Genomic DNA, 24,829 nt, shown 5'->3' on the forward strand with positions numbered 1-24,829 from the left:
TTTCCATTTTTGCAAGTTTTGACTAGATGCTCAGCCTACCTGCCTGGTGCTCTATCCTGCCTGTCTGTTAACAGGCAGGCTTGCATGCGTAGCTTTCACTGCTGTCCAAAATAATTAGGCAAGTGCATATCCAGTCATGTCCAAAATAGTTGACACTTTTTTTTTGAGCTGTCACCACTCCAGTGCTTCTTAAAAGCTTACTGTTGTATGTCTCTGTGGCAGATGCTTGTAACATGGAAGTTGCTAGTTTTTTTGGACAGTTGTCTATAGGTAATATGCAATGTGGGTCTAATATTACTTTTCCTTTTTAATCTGGCATAAGAAACAGGGAGCATAACTGCTGAAGAGATTTACTTTTCTTTCTGTGCAGCAGTGGTACCCTCCCCAAATCAAGTGCAGGACAAGGACATTCCACCTACTATCCAGACTTTTACATGCTGGAAGAAATACATGGTAATTTCATTTAAAAAATATCTGGACAGGTATGAAAGAATCACTTACAATTCATTTTTGGCTTGCCCATAAATTTCTTTACTCACACTGATTCAGCTGGAGGCCAGGCACTTACAGTGGTCTTTAATTATAAAAGTGGAAGTGAATCAACCCGAGATCCCCTAGGTTGAGTGTGCAGCACCCTCTAATGAATTTCTTTTCTCGGGCAGAGTAGATTCCTGGCTGTACCTTGGACTCTGCTTCTTGAAACTTGTGTCACCCCCTTGAGGAACCAGAGGGTTGCTCAAATCTTTATCTGTTTTGAGAGAACTGAACACATTTTCATTTGAGAAAAGTAACTAAGCACATAACCATGATTTAATGCTGTTTATCTGTGCAGTTTTTATCTGCAGTGTTTCATTTCTTGGATGTTTTAATGTGTTTAACTTTGTTGTCACACTGCCTGAGAAGCTCAGACTATAAACCGAACTGAATTATTTACCAATATGACTATCTCTTGAGTTCACTAAGAAAAGGTACTTACCTATAAGAAGTTGATGAAAAAGCTAGAAAGCTAGATTTTGTTCTTATTTTAAAAGATACTTCAAATGTCAGTTCAGAAAAAAGGCAGAAAATAAAGCATTTTCAAATAAGCAGACTAACCTGTCTCCAGATAACTTTCTATTCATAGACAGGTGCCTGAACAGATATTTCCAGCTTCAACTGCCTAACTGGAAAATTATTCCTTTTAAATCCACCTGTTCCAGCTTAAAACACAGTAGAACATCCTGAATCTGACATTTTAACATAAAAATATATTTTCAACTTAGATAGGAAACGTAATGAATTAACAGATTTTTTAATCATGTGTTGACAAATAGAAAACAAGAAAAACAGGATGCGGTGGATTTCTTCTTTCTTTCCTACTCATCTTTTCCCTATATTCCCATCCTCAAACTAGAAAATTACTTGTCCCAGAATCTCTCCAGACCCAGCACTAAGATAAAAAAGTTAGAAAAAAAAACCAAAACCAAGTCCTATGGTGCTTCAATTCTCATACCTCACAGACTAATTCTAGCCTTCTAAAAGGTTGCTCTGTACTGTGCTGGTCATTCTGCTCTTAAAAAAGGATGTTACAGAAACCATGACATTGCTATAGAAGACAATTATGCCAATACAAAGACTGAACAATCAGAGTTATTTGAAGTTGCCAGAAAGAATAAGTCCATTTTCAGAAAGAGCACAAATTGGAAGTGGACTTCACCAAGTTCTGCTTCTCATGAGAATAAAGAGCAGCACTAGGGCAGAAGGAGAGCCGAGGATAATGTGAGACAAATTGAATTTTAAGGGTTTTTATTTTTCATAGTCAAGTTCACAGAACTACTAGCTTAAAGAAAACCAACCACACACCACACACACAAAAAACCCCTGCACCATGAAAAAAGCTAACAAAAGCACACATCTGAATTCTTAACACTTACCTGGGAATAAGCACTGATTAATATTCACCTGATGCAGACTAAAGACAGCAGGTGGGGGTAGAATGTTTCCAACAGAGAGATGAGAAATTAGTTTCCCCAGAATCATTTCAGAGAAAACAGAAATTATGAACTACTTAACCACAAAAGTTAATTCTTTATCCCTGTGGATAACCAAAGCTTCCCCACACACCAAAAACTCTTTCTGGCTCATTTCTTTAATTGGGAAAACCCTAAGACCAAGCAGTAAGAAAAAAAAACACACCTGGCATGGCAAGCTACAACCATTGGCAACTAAATGTTTGGCCCTATCAACAAAAACCCTCATGGCTCTGCTGTAATTCCCAGGGCACCCAAATACACAAAAATCAGGCTTGCTCCGGGGTACTACTGCTGAGGAACTGGGGAATGTGAAATAACAGCTAAGAGAAGCATGTGTCCCTTCCCTGGTAACAACAGAAGCAATGCCAGCTCTCCCCATTTCCCCTTCTTGTTCGCTTATCATCCTAGCAGCAGTCACTTTTGCCTAAATACCTCTGAAATTGAGACATCTCAAAGGGCAGTGAGCAGGAGAAGGGACACAGCAACCACAGAATTAGATGCTATGAATGTTATTTCTATATTATGTTCATGTTGCACGGATTTCCCATCCAATACCAGTTTAGATATATAAGAGCACAAAGCTTATATACAAGAGCACAAATCTTGGATAAAGAAGCTGATTAAATGCTGGAACAGATGGCTCAGCTGCCAGTGACCCTCAGCTCAGCTCCCACTCAATTGGAGGGGGTACCAGTAGGGCTTGATGGTGTTTCTGGCTCCAGTAACCACAGGACAGCATCACCAGGCTAGTGACAGCACTGTATCCTAATATGCACAATGTACATAGACAGTGATGGAACTAGAGGAAAGCAGCATGCCATCTTCTCTGACCTCAGTTCATCACTGATCATGACTGTCTCTAGCACTGACCCACTACAGGAATTTTACAGGGTTAAAAGAGAAAGGGAACAGTCTGTGGAGTCTTTTGTTCTTTCATCCTTGATCTGGCACCTGCTGTCATTGACTAGTGGTCAATTCTTTAAGATATATCAGATGTATCACCCAGCTTCTCTTTGGTCCAAAAAGCTATTTGCAACTCTTCAGGAATGCTAAAAAAAATTCAATTAAATAAAATACTACCAAAATATAAATAAGCACTCAAAAATTAAAGATAAAGCCTAGAAATTATTCCTACTTGTGTCACAGCTGGGCAAGTCATTATGAGGCAGCTGGCAGCTGAGAGGCATGCCAACATCAATCTATCAACCTCCATTTTGCTATATTAGTATAAATCACAGGTCTTATGACTTGGATTTCCTACACTCAAATAAAAGGGTTTCAAACTGCTTGACATTCAGCAAATTTTCACCCTACCACCTTTACTTATGTTATATATTGACTTCTGAGGATCCACATTAACTGCAATTATTTTTTGATACTACTGAAAATCAGCTGAGAGATTTCAGTATACCTTGGGTGAGTATGCTGTTCAGTAGAGCTTTGGAGACAGAGGGCCAGCAAAGACACCTCATGTGTCACATGTTCAATAAACCAATTCAAAACTTGCTATTATTGTGCCCAGCATGGGAAGACTGACCACTCCAAAACACTCCCTAGAACAATCTGCAACACCTAAGAGCTGAGACACCTACAAGCATCCCAGTCTAAGACATGCACAGGGACAACTGTGTCATTTTTCTTGAGTAAGCTCACTAGCTTCAAGCTGTTTTTACTCCTGCATCTTAATTCAGAATCTCAAGCCATATCAAGAGTCTTGAAGGAAAATCTAGAAAATGGCAGGAGTCTTTGCAAGATAATCAGAGAAGTATCATGATATTCCATGTATCTGTGCCTACTCATTCTTGGCAAGGATTTCAGCTAAAGCTTTTATAGAGGACATTAACAGCAACTGGAAGACGACTTGGAAAACTGAAGAGCCAGCCACACAAAAAGAAACAGGGCTAATAAATGATTCTTGATCTACAGCACTTCCTAAAGCTTAATGCAGGCTGTAGATCCTGGGCAATACTGTTTTAATGACAAAGGCAAGGCTTTTCTGATGCAAATCTATGGAAGCACACTAAGAAGTCTCCTACTCTCATGTGCACTAATGCAGCTATGTGGTGCACATTAGGTACTGTAAAACACTGCATTAAAGCTCTAGTAACCTAACATAATACAATTACAGAGTTCTTAATGGGAAGAGACATTAATAATATATCATTATAGATCTAGTATTTCTCAGAGTGGCTCATTTTTAGACTGCTGATGTCCCATGTCTGCTGCAACAGTATATGAGAAAGGGGCCAGTTTTGAAAGTAGCGGTGGGTGATCTTTGATGCTTTCTGAAAAAATAGTTCAGTTTTCAGGTACAGCCCCCCTGCAAAATATATTCCTGATTACAACATCTACCTCAGATCTGTAAGTGACTAAACACTAACAACAGGCCATATGTAGTTTTAAGGATAAAAACTTGTACTTTCAAACCAATTACCCTTTCATTGCTTTGCTGTGGTTTGGGTCCTTGTCCCTGACTTAGAAACACATACAAGGGATGCCTTCTCTCTGCTCAAAGTTGTTTCCTTATTCTATGTGAACCTGTCAAAGCCTAGTAACACAAATACTGCAAATCAGTTCCCGCTCTGCATAGACAGGATCATACTCGAACATCTCATTTCTAGGTCTGGTGCCACATGCGGACTATTTTTGGATTGAACCACTGAAACAAAATGAAAAACATAGTTACAGAACCAAGCTGGCTTTACCACTGGCACAGAACCCACTATCTCTGCCTCAGGCTCATTCAACATTAAGCAAAATTCAGTTGGCAGGCAGTCAGATGGCATGGTTGAGGCATTAGTTTAATAATAGAAAAGTAGTCACTGCACAGTTCTTTCCTGCAGTTACTTCTGTTAATTGCACCAGAAAAATTGTTTTAGTTGCATTACTTTTTAATGTTTCCAGCTCTTACCAGTATTATGTTTCCAATATTCGTGCTATTATGTCTAAAGCAAAGGTATTGGTGTGCAGGTAAAAGGACCCTTTGATGGATCCATGTTATATTTCTGGTCTCCTTAGAGACTTCGCATGGCCTTTGGCAAGTCAATTTCTTTTCTCATCTATAAGGTAAGGTAGTAATATCACAGTAGCTCCCAAAGGTGTTCTGTGTTGCCTTAACTTCTGAATAGAAAGTGCTTCATAAATATTAACACCATCCAACAAAAAAGCATAAAATATCAGAACTTAATGATACAAGTGGATCTTATTCAGGATCTGGAAGATCAGCTAGCAGAAAGCCAGGCAGAGTCACCAGGGATGGGTCAAGGGACCCAGCTCCCAGCAAGTGGGTCTGCACAGGGTCCCAAGCCCCAGAGGGTAGGAGCCCCTGAGGCACAGGTGCTCAAGAGGTGGGTGCACAACAGCCAAGATGAACATGGACGTTCTCTGAAGAAAGCCAGGAGGACATGACCACCTCTACAAGAGAAAGTAGAGCTGAGGTTTTGCTGTTAACTGAATAGAATTACCCTCTTGCTATGCTCAACTGAAAAACAGACAGATTAAGGAGTTTAGCCCAAGGCTGGGTATTCATTGTGCTGGCTGCTGTTCTCAGGTGGATTTCATTAACTGACCACTGAGCAAAAAGCAAAATTTTGTCCCCCAGCCTCAGCAAGATGTTATGAATAAACAAAGCTAGAAAATTAGTGTTTTAACAGTTATAATGCTGTGATACAAAACCCCCACTTGAGATATGGTGGCTAATGATGGATAATTACTGACTAGAGGTTTTCATGCTTTCCTTCAGACCAACGGCTTGAAGCCAAGGCTTGCTTGCTTCTTCTCAATGCTAGTAACCACATAGCAAACAGAATTAAAATTTACCTCTTGATCTACCCAAAAACAGTATCGACATGTGCTGTATATTGCATTTAAATATTTTGCTGAAAATAGGTATTTAAATATTTATAATTAGGCAGAATTTATATTTTTTGCTTTTTATGGTTCCTTTTGCTCTCTACTCTTTTCTGACCAATACAGTTTAGCGATCGTGTTCAGTGCTAACATGTATTACTCATCACAGTCTAAAGTAAGCAAGGTGATTATTTTACAAGAGGAAAAAAAATGGAAAAAAATATTCTGTTTTTAAAAGAAACAGGAGTACTTCTGACTTCATGCAAAGCGTATAGGAGAAACTGAATTTTATGTCATTCTGCAAGGACACAGTGTGCTGGCAACAACATGATATTAATCATTGATGTGTCATCTTGATAATGATCATCATTGTCAATGGCATAGACTTGAGGGCACAGTCTTTATTTTAGACAGCTCCTATTGATAAGTAATTAGTTATGAACAGTAGAATATTTCTCACAAAACCTAAATTAAGCAAAACTACCTCAATAGGAACAGTGATGCAATGATTCCCACAAGCACACAACAGGTACAGCTCCTGTGCTTTGATTCAGTAGGTTGCCTGGATTTGTCTACAATTACATTAAAATTACATGACGTCTATAAGACAATGAAATATAAAGCTAAAGAACAAATACAGTAAGAACAAGGCTGACCACACCTGCAGCCTTGCTCATGCCACTGAATCAGTCTCATAACTAAATGCTTATTTAGCAATATCCAACAGAATATTCGCTATGTCGTGGATTCTCAGCTTAAATTCATTTAAAGGAATCAGGTATCATCATCTACAAATTGCTGCAATGAAAACCCAAACTTTAAGAGGCGCTACGAACATATTCAAAATTAGCTTCTCGGTTCTTCTGGGTTAAAAAGCAGAAAAACATTATTCCGAGATGTTTCAAATACTAAAACAAATCTCTGAAGCACAGAGGTTAAGATAATTTAAAAGCTCCTTCCCATTATCACCATTTTATTTGACACCAATTCCATCTGTATTTTTCAGAAGGCAACACTACATTCCCTCTCATTCCAGGGCAGGTAGCAGGTAAACGGGTCATAAATAGGTGTGAAATCAATATTAAAAAACCCAAACACACAAAAACCAAACACACCACACAACTAAGAAGGGTATATCTTATTAGAGGCACTGTAATTTGGGCAAGGGGTGGGGTTGGGAGGAGAGCAAGCAAGGAGTTTACAACACCCATTGCAGTCTCTGCTGTCACAGGGCTGCTGTGCTGAATAACTGCCGAGTCTTGCTATTCATTTCCTCAGACATTTTCCTTCATGTCAACAAGTAGGCCAGTTACACAGTTAGTGGATATAAAAGCATTAACTCCAGTGGAGAACTGTATTTTATCCTTCTTTCAGTCATCTTCTCCATGGCTGGGATTAGACTCTAGAGGTGCAATAAAAGGTAATTGGAAGGGAGGGAGTACAGAACAGCTTTGACAAGAAAAATCCCATGTACGAACTATCAGATGTTTCAGCCACTTGTATACAGTTTCACAACTTACTGCTCCACATAGATTTCCCTCCCAATTATAACTGATTCGACAGAAGTAACAGGGTAGAGTGATAGAGCACTTTCTGAAAGAAAAGCCAACTGCAGCACAACATGGCCTTTTGAGCCCAACACCAGTCTTTGAAGGGACAGATACACCTCAGCTGGGACTGCAGTCTAGAGGGAAACACCAGTTTCATAGATTTAGTAGACCAGAAATGGACATTGCCAAACCAATTCAAAGTGAACTTGTACAAATGGTTAGGACAGAAGCAGCAGCCTTGGGGTTTTCACAGTTTCATAATTCCCTTTAACAGTATTTTAAACTCTCCTGTTGATCCTGCCTCTGAGATCCAGTACTGGCTATGCAAAAACATCAGAAGTAGAGAAACATAACTCTGTAACTGTAGTCAGTAGTCTCACGGATGTGCTTCAAACCAGAAATACATGCTCTGGCAATCAAATACAAGTGCAAACACAGTCATCACCAGCCAGGCAGAGAACAAGCGCCATCACTCAGGGCAAGCAGCAGCATAGCAACAAGCTACCACATATAGAACTGTATTATAGGTAGTATTAAAGAAGAGGGGGAACAAGCATTTCATGAACAGGGATTTGTGAGGACAATCTGCAGCACAGATGGTAAATCAAAAGTGATCCCCCGTTAGTCTCCCGTGAGTCAGAGAGGTTCAGGGAAAGCAGCATTTGAGAAAGCAGGTTTACAGAAAGACATACGGGACATGAACCTTGAAAAAGCAGTCACTTAGCAAAATTTATTGCCTAGGGAATTTCACCAGGCTGTAAATTACACTTCTTATGAGATTCGATTGTGCACATATGTATGCAAGATTGAGAGTCACAAAGCAATCATACTCTTGTGCAGGTACACTAACTTATGATATGTGCCTCATTGCGTTTGCTGCAAAGCTTAGGAGGTCTACCATCCTATTGGCTCTTCAGAAAGAGCTTGCAAGCTAGAAACTTATCTATTATCTGATCACTTTATAAAATACGTTTTCTCTTCCTTAGATAAGCACCTTCCAGTCCTCCTGCCATATTATAAAATATCTGCACCTGCTTTAAATATTTAATGAAGGTATTCCTTGTAAAAGAATCTGTTTATGTGCACATTGCATTAAATATTTAAACAACTTATGGAAAAGCACTTAAAAGAAATCTTTCTAAATATTAATAGATTTTTCCATATCTTTTCTTAACTTCTTCCATCAAGAGCTATTAAAATCCATCTGCTTACGCTGCTATACTGGAGTATATATCTTGTAAGGGAATGCAGATATGTGGATAATGTAGCTGAAAAAAATACAAAATTGTGAATCAGACCCAAGACTGGGTAATTTTTCCCTATACTAATAATCTTCACACCTACACCACCTCTAGATAATACAGGCTAGATCTGGGCATCAGTGAAAATCTGAGCTGCATTCATGTAGGCCTGTAGGTAGGAGACGGCTCCATCTCATCACCATCAGAAGTCAGTCTACATGAGTTTACTGTATGGCTAATAGCCTTTTAAATTACAGTACAAAATGACAATAGTGTGAATGAAATTCTGATAAAAACACAGACAACAAAAATTCAACCCTGCTATACAAAACAGAGTGATTCCCCTTTTCTTACCAGAGTCCTACTGCATTCCAGTCAACCCTTACAGATGCAGGAACAGAATTTAACCCTAGGTATTTGGATCTGCGTTTAATAGCTTCCATTGGAGTACAGGCAAGTACATGAGAAGCTTAAGATCATCACTTCCAACAGCTCTGAATTAAAGGGGTTTTTTTTTTGCTGGGGTTTTGGTGGTTTGTTTTGTTTTTAAAAAGATAGTGTGACAGGGTTTGCTACCTCATTATAACACTGACCATTAAAACTGTTGTAGTTGTTCAAATCTCATGCTTGGTTTGAATATATTCAAAAGCCACAATATAGAATGGTTCAAAAGCTCCAGTACATCCCCCAAAACAGACTCCAAGACTTTAAACACAGATAAACCATCTGACACCATCCAAGAATCTCAGATCTTTTGTTCTAAAGGAATGGGCTCAAAAAGGTTTACTCATAACATGTTCACATTCAAATATTTACTCCACAAATCTTGACAAGACAATATAAACATAAACCTTAAAAAGCTTTATCCCCTAATGAAACTACTTCCAAGCTTCAATTAAGATAAATATAATGTCACTTACTGAAGCAACATTCATGAAGTGTCAGCCTTTTATGATTTCAAAAAGGCTAGTTACAAACAACCTATGTTATTTCTAAAATGAAGAAGCTTAATAATTTACCATTTTTCATAGAGTATTCTCATTCCACAAAACTTTATTAATAGATTTCCAATTTTTGTATAACTGGAAAATTGCTACCAAAATTATATTGGTTTGTTCTGGTAGGAACTGTCTTGTGAAGCAATGAGGATCCAGTTTTTCTTTCTATGCAGTTACTTACATGATTTTCACCTTTTTTAAACTTCTCTCACTACTAAACAGGAGTTTGATAATTTATTTGGTATAGCTAGTTCTAGGTTAAAGCAGATTTTCAAGTAGCTTGCCACTGTCTCACATAGGAACTAAAGGACTAGTGCTTAGAATTTTTTTTATTCAATATTTCTGCATTATATGTGGCTACAGTTAGGCAATGCTTTTAGTAATAAAGACTTCATACTTCTTAATTATAAAGAAATACACAGAGAAAAGTGACCAAAATTCTAATCCACATCCTTTATCATGCAACCTTCTCCGCAAACAACATGTTACTTGAATACTAAACTCTTCCCGGGCTACAGTGAGTTGATAACACCTACAACTAATTGGTTATATAGCCATCTAAGTAGGATTACTATGTACTGCTGTGAAACTTGACAGCAGGAGACTTGGTTCTGCAAATAAAATACCCATTTACAGAGACTTCTTTAAACCAAGGTGGTTTATGTTCTTCAGTTCTTTATACAATAAAGTTACAGCTCCGTACTTCTCTGTTGAACATTAAGACAGTTTAGGCTAACATCCATTGCTGCAGTACCATCTGCACAATTTCTCCCCCTCTCTGGAGAGTCAGATCCAGGACCCTAGAAGTTTGTATATTCTTCATGTGTTACAGAGCAATCCATGATGCTACAATGCCACATCTTACATGTGTAATTTGGAATTTTTCAACAACTTTCTCCAGCTTTTTTAGTCACTTGCATAAAATCCACTTCCATTCTTGGGAAAGTGTTCACATTTTTTGTTCCTGTGAACTACAGTTTCCACAAACTTTACTGTAGTCCTTCATATAATATTGTTAGAATTGTGGAGACGTTGCCTGATTTAGAGCACCAGGACACTTCTGTGTAGAACTGCACAGAACACAGGCTTCTGCAGAACCACTCATGTTGTTCTTCAACTGAGATAGATCTTTTCAGCCCAGCCCCTTCCCCCACAAAAAAATGGGTTACCACTACTAACATTTGCTAGAGTATTTTTAAAGGCCATATTCATAAGTTAACACGTCACTTTACTCCTGAAAGCATTACAAAAATTGTGCAAGGCTTAACTTAAGCATGTAGTACCTCCACTGCCAATCCTAAATATTAAAGTAAGACAAGCTCCCATGTGCAGACATTTATCTACAGACAGAAAGCAAAGTAACAGGCATTTTTCAGCTCTACTAGTTTATAAAAAGGGTGACATCTTCCTTCTCATTCTTCACAAAAAAGCCGGGATCCAGTATAGCCAAATGATTACAATAACAGGGCTTCAAAAACAAAACAAAACCCCCACAGGCAAAAAAAAATCCAAAACCACAAAACCACCCCCCCCCCCCAAACAAAAACACCACCACCAGACAAAATCTCACCAGGATAATGGTTTACCTTGCTGAACAAGGAGTCCACTTTCTATGCTACCTTTTGTATGTTTCAGGACATCTTGTCTACTCTACAGCTTACTAGCCAGCTAGTTATCTACTATATTGTACTACAAAATGCAATAGAACTGTTAACGCACCTCTGATGTTGAGGTGTACTGGTGGGACAAAAAGCCAAACACACACATACATGCTCCCAAAATACTAGTACTCTGTGTTACTCTCGCAACTTTTCCTTTGAACTACAATTGTTACAGCTTTTTTTTTTTAATAAAAATATGTATTAAAGCTTTAATGTCCTTAAATTATCTTATCTCAGAATTACCTCTTAAGCAAAGAAGCATGGTCCAGTTGCTCTATCAGAAAATTGTTGGTCTAGAATTCAAAATGTATTAATGGACCTAAGAATACATGTAAATGTAACCCTGACTAAAGGAAAACAAACTCTATTTTGTAGTGGTTTATGTTACTGTTGGGTTTGGGGGTTGGGGGGTGCTTTTTTTTAAAGTATCTTAGACATGTCAATTAGTTATTGTGTTTCAACTAGTATATGACCTCTTTAGTCTTCAAAGCATCAAAATATCGATTATAATTAAGATGCATTCCTATAAAAGAAAGCTATAGTCATTAAATTTTATAAGACACTAATTTTATCCTAAAATGAGAAAATTAATTAAGCTTTCTTAATCAAGAGCCTGCTGTAATTAATGCCTTGAAACATATATCTGAATATAACACTAACTCAGAAATCACCGGATTTTATTGCTTCTGGAAAAAAAAAATCTTAACCAGGTATGCTGATCAGTAGAGTCAGTAAAAACATATTCGTTTCACAGAACACTGGAGTTTGGAGCAAGCAAGACCATGTGCAGGATATACTATGCGCTGTGAAGTATCTCAAAAGCATTATTTGCATTCCAGTGCTATATTTGAGAAGCAAGTGATCCTGTGGCATTGCTGGGAAAATTCCCTGAATTAAGATAGAAACTCAACAACCAAATAATTCAGCTACGAATGCCAAATCCAAAACTCTTAATTATATAAACTTGAGTCGGTTCATTACTGAACAAGCATGTTTCCTTTAAACATTCTTTATGTGATTGCTATGAAAAATAAAAAAAAAATACATTTCACACACCTGAGTTTTCTACCTATTTTGATATCTGACTCTTAAGCCTTGTGGTTCATCCTTCAATAGACTATCTTTGAAGAAATATATGCATTGAAGAAATAGCTGAATTTAGTTTTCTTAAGTTCTTATGAACAGCAATAAGTGGATAAACTTCCCATCAGTGTAGGGGGGGAAGAGCAGAACAAATCCCATGCATCAGGATAACTAGACAGACAGCTCACAGCTTTTTTTGCCTTTCAGTATATTCACCCTTATTCACTTGTTCATCACTTCATTAAATAAGCTGAACATGCACTGAAGGTAAGTCACTACAACCTCTGGTTCACAACAACCCTGTAAAGGGATATCCTCATTCCAGTCACACTTATGTCTGCATGAAATTCCTGTGAAGCCAGGTGCTACATGAGTAAACTCAAAAGAGAAAAAAAAAAAGGTTTAATTCCAGTACCAGTTTTAGGATCTGACTGGATTTAAAAGATTTGGCACTTGAAGTTCTGAAAACAGAAGTGTGCCAAGTTGCTCTTTACACTGATGAGTGTTCTGAATGCTACTGGCAGTGGCATTCTCATTGAATTGCATCAAAATATTTAATAAGATATTTTAAGTGAAATTTAACTTTTCTTTTTCTTCCCCAGTCAGCATACATGTATATCATACATAAGTGAGACACAGGAGAGAACTCTATATGCCTTACCATCCCAGTCACTCTCAATCAGCTCAGATATTAATATAGTGTACCATTCTCTTTACAAGTTCTGCACCTGTCTAGGTAGAAGCACATTGAATACACTGCTAAATACTACTAGAACAAATGATAGCCTCAGAACTTTTTTAAAATTACTACAGTACAACAATAGCATGATTCACCATGCATTCATGGTGTTATATACAGGGAACACATTTGTCTATTCTAAGGCTTCATCTCTCCTTCATTAACAGTGCTCTGTCGAGGAACCGCAGCCAGAGGATTTGCAAGAAACAAACAAGCCTTTCCCTTCTCTACTAGAATACCACTTAACTAAAATACCCAACCACCCACTATTTTCACTCAGGTACTACTACATCCCATAATTTATCTGTTAGAATACAATAATGTTCTCATGCTATTCTGTTCCTAGAAGGGCCAACAGCTACCATCATGCTGGTTTTGGTACCCTGTCTAGCAACCAGGACTAACATGTCAAGTGCCCAGCCTGTAGTTCACGCTGCTGGTAGCCACGCTGTGCAACAGCAGCCTGTGCCTTAAGTTGTAGCTTTACAACAACAAATAGTGTTGTTAACTTCAGCAAGTTGCATCAAGTTCTGACAGGACCCTCAACTCTATATGATGGAGATGTAAGTCAGGCTTTGGGGTACACACAGGTGGCACATGTTCCCTGAAGGCAGAGTCACACGCAGAAGCATCCTCTGAAGTCAGAGGAAAGCCTGCTCAGGAGATTAGGCTCAGAGTGTGAATTAAGGTAAAGTTGGATTTGATCAGAGAATGGCCATCCACATTTGAAATACAATGCAGATTCATCTTGCTCAGTTACAAGTAGATTAAGAGTAATTAATCAACACTGAGAAGGCAGAGCTGCAACATATCACACTGCTATAACCAGGAAACTCAATTAGCATTTCATCCACAGTCTGTGGAGCAAAGAGAGGCTGTCTTTTTTATTTAAAACAAATAAAGAAAAATCACCACGCAAATTTAAAAAAACCCGCTTATAACCTGAAGATTTTGGGGGATTTTCTGTACACCTATACTCAGTAGAAGGTTCCCCATCAGTCCCTGTTAAGGCATATACTGGTGAGTAATCCCAAATTCAGCTGAAGCTGGGCTCCCCATTCCACAATTGCAATTCTTGGTGAGCTTTGCTTTTCTTATTTAAAGAACATTTGTTATTGCAAAAGTTATTTCAGTTTAAGGTAGAACAAAGAATCCTTCTTTCTGCTAGCTGTAAAAGATATGAAAGACAAAGCATGACTTTTAAATATATCTCTAGTATGATTGACATATAGCCTTATCTGTTTAGGATGCTAGAAGGTATAACATTTTGGAACAAGGAGCGTTAGGCTCATCTTTCACAATGAAGTTGAGATTTCAAAGTGTTTATACAGATTCATACTTCAAAACTCAGAAGTATTTTCAAATTACAACAGCTACAAGAGATGAGAGATATTGCTAACATCAGTTAAGTAGAAATAATTGTTTTAAAAAGCCTAGCCACAAAAAAATACAGTTATTTCATAAAACTTAAGCTCTGGAGCTTTTAAAACTATTCTAGGTTTGCAGAAGTTTTAAACTCTTCCTAGTGAGTGCTTATGTTTTGAATACGAATTAGTTGACTATAGTAGTCATGTCTATGTATTGTACCTTCTTTCCCGCAACAGATGATTGAAATCCTGACATATCACATCACTAAGAACTTTCCAGCAGGATATTTTACGTAAGTCTAAATGAGTCAGAAGATTATTTTTTTTCAACCAATTTTTAAGGAGGGGAAAAAACCCCAAAACCCACAAACACACACCAATACTACTACAGCTGAATTTTCTCCAATGTATTTTGAGAGAGTTCATATTAAGAATTTAAAGAATGGCTTTGGTATTCCATTCCCAGTTGCTAATTTATTATCTGGAGGAAGTCACATGAGCCTTCAAGGAAATATTGATGAAAAAGGATCTGTCTTAGCTGCATGGAGTTTAATTGACTTTTCAGTCTTGCAACAAGAATGCATTAGTATTATCTATGCCTCCATTTAACCATCAGCCAAATAGCAATCATTGGAATAAATTAATTTTCTACACTGACAAGCAAATCAGAACCTCACATTCCTTTTGTAGACTCATTTCTCTGTTCAGCAGGAACCCTGGTAGAAACCCATAAGACCACAATCCTAGACAAGATCATGCGGGATTGCTCAGAGGGAAGGGAGAAGACTGCCTAAGGGCCATCACATTTACCCATCTGGTTATATTCAAACAAATAATTCTTGGTTGTTTCCTCTCCCAAGGGCTTAGGGAAAGTTTAGCAACTTCTACCGGAGGTCGTTATGACCAATTAGAAAAAATTAAAGGAAACACTGAGTACTAATGAACCAAGTTATCTCATCTGATTACTTTCAGTCTGGAAGTGCAGGAGCCTGTCTCAATAGCAGCAGCCTCAGGTTACATCCACATTGCACATCTCTGATCAAGCCAGCCAGGAAATGCTCAGCAACTAGCATATTTCATTGCAACATTACCAGCTCTTTATTTTTTGCACTACCAATAATCTTTAGAGCTATGAAAAAACAAACAAACTCACTCACTCAGCAGTCATCCCAGGGAACAGGTCATCTTCCAACACTACTGCCATTATTACCATCACCAGCCACCAGCATCAAGAGGTTAAAAAAAAAAAAAAGACTGCATTAACATAAATTTAGCAAGTTCTAGATGGATTGTGAAGCAGACCAGAACATTTCTTCACACAGTGTAAGTGTTCTTCACCCATCTGTTGGGTTTAGGAATCCATAGGGAAGGAATCTCAACCAAGCAGCAAGTCCTCTGAAATTTCACATTTCTCACAGCACACTGACACTTCAGTCAAGCTGGAGACCAGCAGTAACCAGCCAGACTTTTCCAGAGTTGCAAGGTTACAAAGTTATCATTGTTCAAATCCACACAACTCCATTTCCACAACAAGAAATCCATTTGAGGAGGCGGCTAGCATTCAGCTGAAGAATGGTATTTTACGAGTGCATATTGCCAATCCTTAGTTACATCCCTCTAGCCTTCAGCAAAACATTATACTTGAGATAAAAGGGGAAAGATCACAAAGCCTAATTGAATTAATTATTGTAAACGGAAAAAGCAAAATAAAACAAATTATGTATAGAAGGTTTTGTTTTCCCAGTTGCTAGTTTATTCAGAAACCTACATGCTTACTGTGATAGTCTAAAGAAAGGATGCCTCTAGAATTGCAAGGCATATTTGGAACTAAAGAAAAAATGTTTGGGTCATAGGTGTAAGAGATTTTCACTTCACACTTTAAAGGCAGCCTGCAAGGCTGAAGACAGTTCATGAAGATGGTTTGCAACAGATGTGGACCATCAGGAACAAAAATACTACTGAATGTAACTTTATTAGACAACCTTTATTATGCCAGCTTACTTCTACTGATCTTATGACAAAGTCGAAATGTCATATTAATCCATTTGTAAGCAGTTCGACAAATTCCAAACATCAAAATAACAAGTTCCCCTTGGCACTAGAGAAAATGAAAAGGGTAGACTCCATCATCTAGCAAAAAGTTAACATCACAAAGTCATGAAATTACAGCTAAATAAGTTTTGCTTCAATGGTTGCTCGTTAATATACTGCCTCAAGATAAAAGACATTATTTCCTAAGACACATCTTAATTTTTGATTAAAACAAAGCCAGACATTCTTTGCAGTAAGCTTATTGGGGGCCACAGCTTATCTGGAAGTTTCCACCAATTCACATTCTTTACAGCTCCTCCTCCCCTCCATCATCATCTTAAACTTAGGTAGAACACTAGGTTTGAGGAAAGTCTGATTTACTTTTTTTTTTTCCCCTTGTACAACAAGGCAGAAATGAAAGTTGCTAGGCATGAAAAATGTCCTAAATAATTTTATAAAGGTGCACTTCCTATTTTATAAGGATCACATACACTGACAATAGGTACAAAGAATTCGCAAACCAGAAATGAAATATAAACCTGTTTTAAATAGTGTATATTTCTTTACAATTCAATCAGCCTTCCAAACAAGAAAATAAATTAGCTAGCCAGTATATTATCTGCCTAATAAACAGATTGATATTTAAAAATGATGAGCCAAACTATGGCTTCAATATCCAAGCTAAAGTGCACTTTAGAAGCAGTCCAGCAACCACTTCCAAGACCTTATGTACATAATACTATTTATGGTATCTGATTGCATGCCACAGCATAACTCAGTCACATCGTGCTCTTGATATCAATCATATAGGATAAGAACAGCATAAAACTAACCTTGAAATTCAGTACAATACTTTTGCCAGATTACACAAAAGAGCACAACTCCCATCAAGCTTCAGTAATAAGTGGGGCTTTATTTGAAGTAATCACATAGATTCAACATTGAATGGAGCATCATGCAGTAAGACATTGACACATTGTACAAGACAGATCAGCTTTCACAAGGAAGACATTCATACTTCAAACTTACTTAATGCCAGGGTGGGTTTTTCCCCAGCTGATGACTGCAAAAAAATCACCACTTTATTCAAGTCAGTAATTATTTCTACCTTAAAAAGGGAGAGAGGACAAGTGTTGAATTGAGCTCTCTCAATTTGAGATCCAAATTGCAGGAGTCTACTTTAATGAAAATAAACCCATTACCTTTAAATGTCCAACAAGTCTTACCGTTAATCACAAGATGTGTGTACTTATCCAGAAGCCAGAATCAGCAGTCATACAAAAGAAAAAGCCCATATACCTGTACTTAACTAGCTAAAATGCTAACTGTTTACAAATGTTGCATGTCTAAAGCTAGTTTAAGAAACATAAAATGTTTCTTTACATTTGCAATATCAGAACTTCTTAACATACAAAAATACTGTTGCTGAGGCAACAGTACACACAAGACAGGCAATACAAACCCAATACATATTTAGAGAGCAAGATTTTAAATGTAATATCTTAACTAAACAGCTGTTTAGATGACCTTTTACCATTGCTCAAAAGTGAGCATTTTTTATTTTAAAGAGACTACTGCTTAACAGGAGTTAAGTTTTGAGACATTTTGGTAATGCTTTTAGGAGTGATTTCCCTCCCCCACACAGTTCTATTCAGACTGAAGTGACTGAGTACTAACAGAAGCTGCAAGTGATTAGCACTTCTGACAAGGACTCATGTCTTTTAAATACATAACTAGGAAAAAAAAATCCACTTGACTATATTCTGCTTGGTAGGCCCAGCAAATCTATGTTCTGAAGTGGGATGAACAGGGGGATGTTGCTACCACATCACTAGCAGCTTTTGTCCTGCAATTGCTTTGCATGCTACAAGTGTCCCACAAAACCACAGCTAAAGAGGCAAGGCCAGGAATTAGAGTTTGAACAGTTTATATCCACATTTGAATTCTGTTTCATTCAGAGTTACCAGCACAGTATTTTTCTCTTTAGATAATATGAAGTTATATGCAAAGACAAATTTTGTATGTAAAATAATTATGTATAAATAGAGATATATTTATTTCAATCCATGCGTACACTTATGACTAATGACCCCGTACTTTCCCTCATATAGTAGCTTGGCTCAGCCTCTAAAACCCACTTTGGACAAGATCCACAGTTGTTCCCACACACTGCACTTTTAGGGATAAAGATATCACATACAAATCTCCCTTCACTGCAAGCACTTGTGATTCATCAGCATCAAATCTCCACCTTCAGCAGCCACAAAAGTATTTCTTTTATTTTTTTAAGGGGATCCAACTGTTTGCAGCTAGGGTAGCAATGTCACACAAGCATGCTACCAAACCTCACACAGATTCAGCCCAGATATCACTTTTTTCTTCTTGCCCAGAAGCACTCCATAAATGCCATTTTGACACTTCCTGACAGGGAGCAGCACACACATTTGGGCATGGTGAATTCCTTGTCCTGGCCCCCTGGCACACTTGCATCACGATGCTCAGCACAGCAGAGATGTGCTGGCAGACGAGGTTCCCCAATCAGCAAGCTACCACACCTTGTATACAGCACAGATGCTTTGTTACTCGGAACGATTAGTCAATTCATTTGTTTTCCCACCAGACATACTGCTCATGTTCACAAGGCATCATCACGTGGAGGAGCAGTGGGACATGCTTCGGCCAAACAGGCAGAGCCCAGTCCTGTAGTGGTGAACGCAGGGAGCTCTGTGAGGTCTCCAGGTGTTTGAGGGAGAGAGAAGCAGCCACTCAAGTGATCCTGTTTGGGATATGTACTAACAGCACTAGCTACCAGCAGCTTCCATGCCGATGAAGCTGGGGGAGGGCAGTGGAGCAAAGAGGAGAAAGAAGGGAAAAGAACCACTGTATGTCTATTTAACCACTTGTACTACCATTATAGATTGTATCTATACCTTTTTACAGCATTAAAGTAAAATAGGAAACCAAGTGTCCAGGATTTACACTTGTTCAATACTGCTTAGTGTTCATTTCTGAGAATTGCTTGTCTGTATATTAAGACTGTCATCTTCTAATCAAAAACTCAGGTCACGCAACTTAGTAGAAAGAAATGTAGAAAGGATCAAGACCTTACACACAAACCTTGAACCACACCAAATCATTCTTCTAAGCAAAGTCATCCTGTCATAACAGCAGTGTGCATCAGATCTGCATAGTTTTTAATAGGAGTTAAGAACAAATGAAGCCTTAAGGCCTTTTTCTAAAGGCTGTGTATGAAAATGAAGAAATTAGAGGGCTTTTTGTTGCTAATCATGACTACAGTTATTAAGTTCTGCAACAGTAATAGTAAAATCTGTAACTTCATTAAATTGATGAAAGTCTTTTTTTATTGCAGAAAAATGTTCTCTGCTTTGAGTTGTATTTACGTGGGTTTTTAAAATGATTCTTTTTATGTAGTAAGCATACGGATGCATTTGAGACTTGACAGTGGTACTTTACTGTACAGTCAGGACAGAAATTCTAGACACTGGAAACTACAAGTTCTTCAGAGAAACTGAATCACAAAGATAGGTTTCATTAAGCTCTGCAACATCCATTTCCCTAAGCATGGTCTCTGTGTGTTCAATGAGCATGACAGCAAGTACAATATATTAAAGATTCACACTTACTATACTAGCATGTTTAATAATGGTTTGGGAAGTGACTGCAACGTGTAATATGTTCATATTTACAGTTGTTTTACACTGTCTTTTTTGAAAACACCAACTTAACAGCTGCCTGGATCAATCTTGAGACTCAGATTCTGGTTTAGCAGTGATATTTCAGAATTGCCACCATCCCAACTCAGAACAAAAGGAGGATGCTCAGTCTCACGCCAGCAAGCAACATGGTGGTCCATCAGGTCTAGGGAAAGGCCAGTTCAGATGGCAAGCATTAAACTGAAGAACAAGGTAGAACATGTCCTTCTATTAAGAGAAGATTCACAAATGAATACTATTATCGCCAGAAGGGACCATGAAACAGATGACTGGACTGATCATTTATGACAGGCTCTTAAGCACTGAATCCAGTAGCTTGCATTTGGATAAATTTCAACTTAAAAAGTACCAAGTGCTGCATCAAACATCTGTAGAGATGGAGGATCTATCCCTAGAGGTTAACTATCTTCCCTGCTCAAGATATCACATGCTTTAATTTGAACTTGTTAGCTATCACTTCTGTTTTGTTATGCCTTCCCCTGCAAGACTTTCAGCATCCAAGATTTTCTGCCCATGAATATACTCAGCACAAAGTAAAGTCACTTCTGTAATCTCTCAAAAAAGGATTTAATAAGTTACTGGCTGACCTCCATAGAAATTCAGCTTAGATCTCATTTTCTGTGGATATTCTTTTTCTTAAAGATTTCTCATACTAGAATCAGCCATACCATACACAAGAGTCAAAAATAGCTTTCCTACACCTATTTCCCTACATCATCGTATTACGAGCACATGCTGAACAGAGCCCTGTAGTGACCACTAAATTCTTTTCTAACGCAGCCTCTCTCTCTGGCAGCACTGCTTACATTCCTATCCTGAACTCTGCATTTGCATGAATCTTCTTCGGGCACCCAGGCAACCCAAGCCATTCTGTATTAGTGAAAGTGAAGAATGAGGAGTTAGTTTTGGAACTAGTAATTATCCCAGTGGAGATGTAACAGGGATAACCCAATTCCACTACAATTCCCCTATGGCAACTTCTGCAATACAACCATTTGGTGGGTTTAAAATGATCTACTAGGCATTTTATTGCCAGTACTATTTGTGTGTGTGTTGTAATATACTGCACAAGAAAGAATTTTTGACAGAGCCTGCTTTCCCTTAAATTGTGCTAACAAGCTTTAATTCTAAGATGTTATTTTGTCTTTAAGTAAATCTTCATAACTTCTTCCAATTACTTTACCTAGAATCGACAGCAGGATGACTAGATTAATGCTATCTGCATCAGCCCATTCACCTCATTAAAATGTTGGTGCTCTGAGCTTTTGAATAAGATCTCAAAAAAAATTGTGTGGAATATTTTTATATGGCAAGTACGTCAACATATTCTACCTTATCTTTTCTTCTGGTTTCATGAAAAGGCAAAACCTACACCTACCAGAGGTCTTGTTTTTTTATCCAGGAAGGCAAAAAAAAAATAAAATTAATATAAACAGAATTAAAAACAAGCAGGGTATAATCTCTTTTAAAGCTCCTTTGGTATCTGATGCCCTAAATCACCAAGGACTTACTGCACTAGCTTCACTTTCAGTCACCAAGAACTTCCCTACTGGATCACAAAATCCTTTCTGCAAGCCTAGGAAGTGTCACCTGAAAAAATTCAGCCTCCTTACCATTACTATATGGTTAAGAATGCTATGCCAGCATTTCACTCCCAAGAAACCTTCTTAAGACTTCCAATTCAAAATCGTTCAAGGTGAACACGCATCCAAACAAATGGAGCATTCCAACTCCACAAATGCATTACCTTGGTAATAGGTTACAGAAAACAAAATTAATCCATCCTCAGGCTTGCAAACGCTATCTCAACCAAGTTCTTCTCAGCTTATTTGCCTGAACAGTTGTTACACACACACATACATTATATATTATATTTGTCCCCAAACCCATAGTCAGATTCTAAGCAATGCATTTCAAAGTTAGATGATAACAATGAGAGAGAACCAGAAGTAAGAGATCACTGTGAGGTATATTGCTGGAAAAAAAAAAAAAAAAGAGGTATACCTGTGATGAATATCACTATGGAAATTGAATTTTCTCATCTCTTCAGGCTTATAAACATCTGGGACAATTTTATGATCCTTAAACTGATCCTGTTTCTTATTCGTCATAGAGAATAAGCCAGGGAATTGTGTCCAATTAAGAAGTACGAATGTTCCATGGCTGCTGCTAACATTTAAATTTTAATACTGCTTTATAGCAGGAAACTGGAAAAACATTTTAGAGACATTTGAGATCTTACACTTACTATGATACCATACACCTAACATATTGCCACTGAAGTTGATTTGGAAACAGACTTTCCAAGTGAAACAGAGAATATAAGGGATAATTAGGAAATGCATAGGTAACATTTTCTGGCTAGTTTTTCAGAAAGTGTCTGTTCTCAATTATGAATTTTTAAAATGAGAAATCAAACCGAACATTTAAAGTAGTTACTAGCTATAGGGGAAAAAAAATAAGAGGGAGAAGAGGGCTCTCTCAGCTCAGAATTGTAAGCACCTAGTAACAAAGTTATTAACTGTAACTTCGCTTTATAGAAATCATACAGACATTAAAATATTATTAATATTCTTTTTTGTCCACCTTCATGTTCTTTCATTTCCAACCAGCAACTGCCCAGATACACCATTATACACTAAGAGAACAACCCATTACATGAAAAGATTTTTCCTTTGTGTTGTACTCATCCTTCATTTTATGCCCCCCAAACTGTAAGTGAGCCAAGTACGGAAGAGAGAACACGTGCTGTTGTAAGAGGTAACACAACCAGCCTAACCAGGAATGACTATGGAGACAGCTCAAACACGTTTCTCCTTCACATTCTCCTCATGCTGCAGAAGCTTAGATAAAAAACATCACATAGGAGCCAAAAGCAGGTCTCAGAAAGAAAAACTGAGCAGCCACTCAATCCCACCACTTACTACTCCCACCAGAGCAATACCCATACTTTTAAATGCTGAACTGAAGAAGAAGCTGTTTACATAAGAAATGCAGTAGGCTAGCAGCACTAGAAGAAACACAAGAGCACAAGATCTCCAACCCAAGAATTGCACAACTGAGACTTCACTTCGAAACCACCAAATGTTGCTACAAGAGTGTCTTTACACTACCAGAGTAAAAACATTCACAAAATCTATCACAGAAAATGTTAAGGTCTGCTTACTACCACCTCAGCACTTCCAAAGTTAAATTTCCTGTAGCAGCCCTAATTATTGCATAATGTGTGGCAAGTATTTATTGTTGTTTCTTAAAACAAGTACAACACAGAAAATCTTCTAAAAGTCATTTAAGTCTGTAAGGACCCCATTATTTTAAGGCTTGTTTATTGGGCATGCACACACATCTTCAAGAAGAGTTAATTTGTAGCTCCACGTATACTTGTCCTGCAAATGAGTAAATGCTGAATAGTCTATAAATACCTTTACTACCACGGATTTGGTTTCTTTCCAGGACCAAGCAAAAAGAGCGCAGGCACCTGAAACTTTATCCTCTGGGGGAGCGTTACAGCTGCTTCCATTTACAGCTTTAACGACCTGCCCCGCTAACACAAGCGGCACAACCATCCAGCCCATTTACCACAGCCCAAGGTAAGGGACACCCGGGGCGGGGGGCGCACGGCGACACTCGTGCGTCGGCAGAGGGACACAAACGTCGCTCCTGTCACATTGCGATGCACGATCCGCCCAGCGAGCCGGCAGACTAATCCCTTCTACGCTGCAGGGCGCAAGGAAAAGTTGAGCTAATCAAAAAGAAAAAACACCTCCAACGCACACACAAAAAGCTCGCCGCCGTCCCCGCGCTCCCCCCGAAGCGCTGTACCGCCCTCCCCACGCCGGGGCTGCGCTCGACCCGCCTCGCTCCGCACTGCCGCCCCGCCGGCGAGACCCCCGCTCACCCACCCGTCCCGCAGCGAACCCAGCCCGGGCGAGCCCCGCGCCCGCCGGGAGGAGCGGAGCGGTGCTTACCCGACCGGCTGCGGATGATATCGCGGAACTCATCGGCGGCGGCTTCGTCCACCCCAGCGGTAACGGAGCCGGGACGTCCCGTCTCAGCCATGCCCGAGGAGCGCGGGGCTGGGGGGAGAGAGAGAGAGAGAGGCGGGGGAGCGCGGCCGGTCCGGGGCGAGGGCGGAGGGAGCCAGGGACGGGCCGGGACAGGTGCGGCGCCGCCCGCCCTGAAATAGCGCCGAGGCGGTGGCTCCGGCTCCGACCCCCCCCTCGCCCCCGCCCCGAGCGCGGTCGATGAGGAGCGGAGCAATTAGCGAGGAAGTGGCCCCACGAGGGGCAGGAATGACGGGGCAGCAATGACTGGGCAGCTCCCACAGCACCGCCTGCGCGGTAGCGTGGGGAACGGGAACTAAGGAGCTGCATCACTGTGGGGCGAAGGATTTCAACTTTTTGGGGGCGACTTAGGGAGCCGTACATCGCTGCGGACCTCCTCCCGGGCAGCGCGGGTCCCCGCGGAGGACCCCCACGGCAGAAGAGCCCCGCGGCCCCAAGGGCTGCGCGGGTTTGGCGACACCGTGTTACCCAACGCGGGCTGGAGATGCCGGCTCCGCACC

At 39.2% G+C, this 24,829-nt stretch overlaps 1 protein-coding gene across 8 annotated transcripts in view; it reads right to left on the minus strand.

Moving 5' to 3' along the window:
• Positions 1-24,552, minus strand: part of DMD (dystrophin) — a 1,281,342-nt gene extending 1,256,790 nt beyond the window's left edge. For 6 of the 8 annotated variants that reach the window (XM_065627016.1, XM_065627025.1, XM_065626998.1 and 3 more), the window contains exon 1: positions 24,234-24,552. In XM_065627016.1, the coding sequence (XP_065483088.1) occupies positions 24,234-24,324 (91 nt within the window). In that variant the 5' untranslated portion in view covers positions 24,325-24,552. The remainder of the gene's footprint in view (positions 1-24,233) is intronic. The other 2 variants (XM_065627007.1, XM_065626968.1) reach the window with 1 other exon arrangement.
• Positions 24,553-24,829: the final 277 nt, after the last annotated feature.

Source organism: Caloenas nicobarica, chromosome 1, assembly GCF_036013445.1.
Source record: "Caloenas nicobarica isolate bCalNic1 chromosome 1, bCalNic1.hap1, whole genome shotgun sequence".
Classification (NCBI taxonomy): Eukaryota; Metazoa; Chordata; class Aves; order Columbiformes; family Columbidae; genus Caloenas; species Caloenas nicobarica.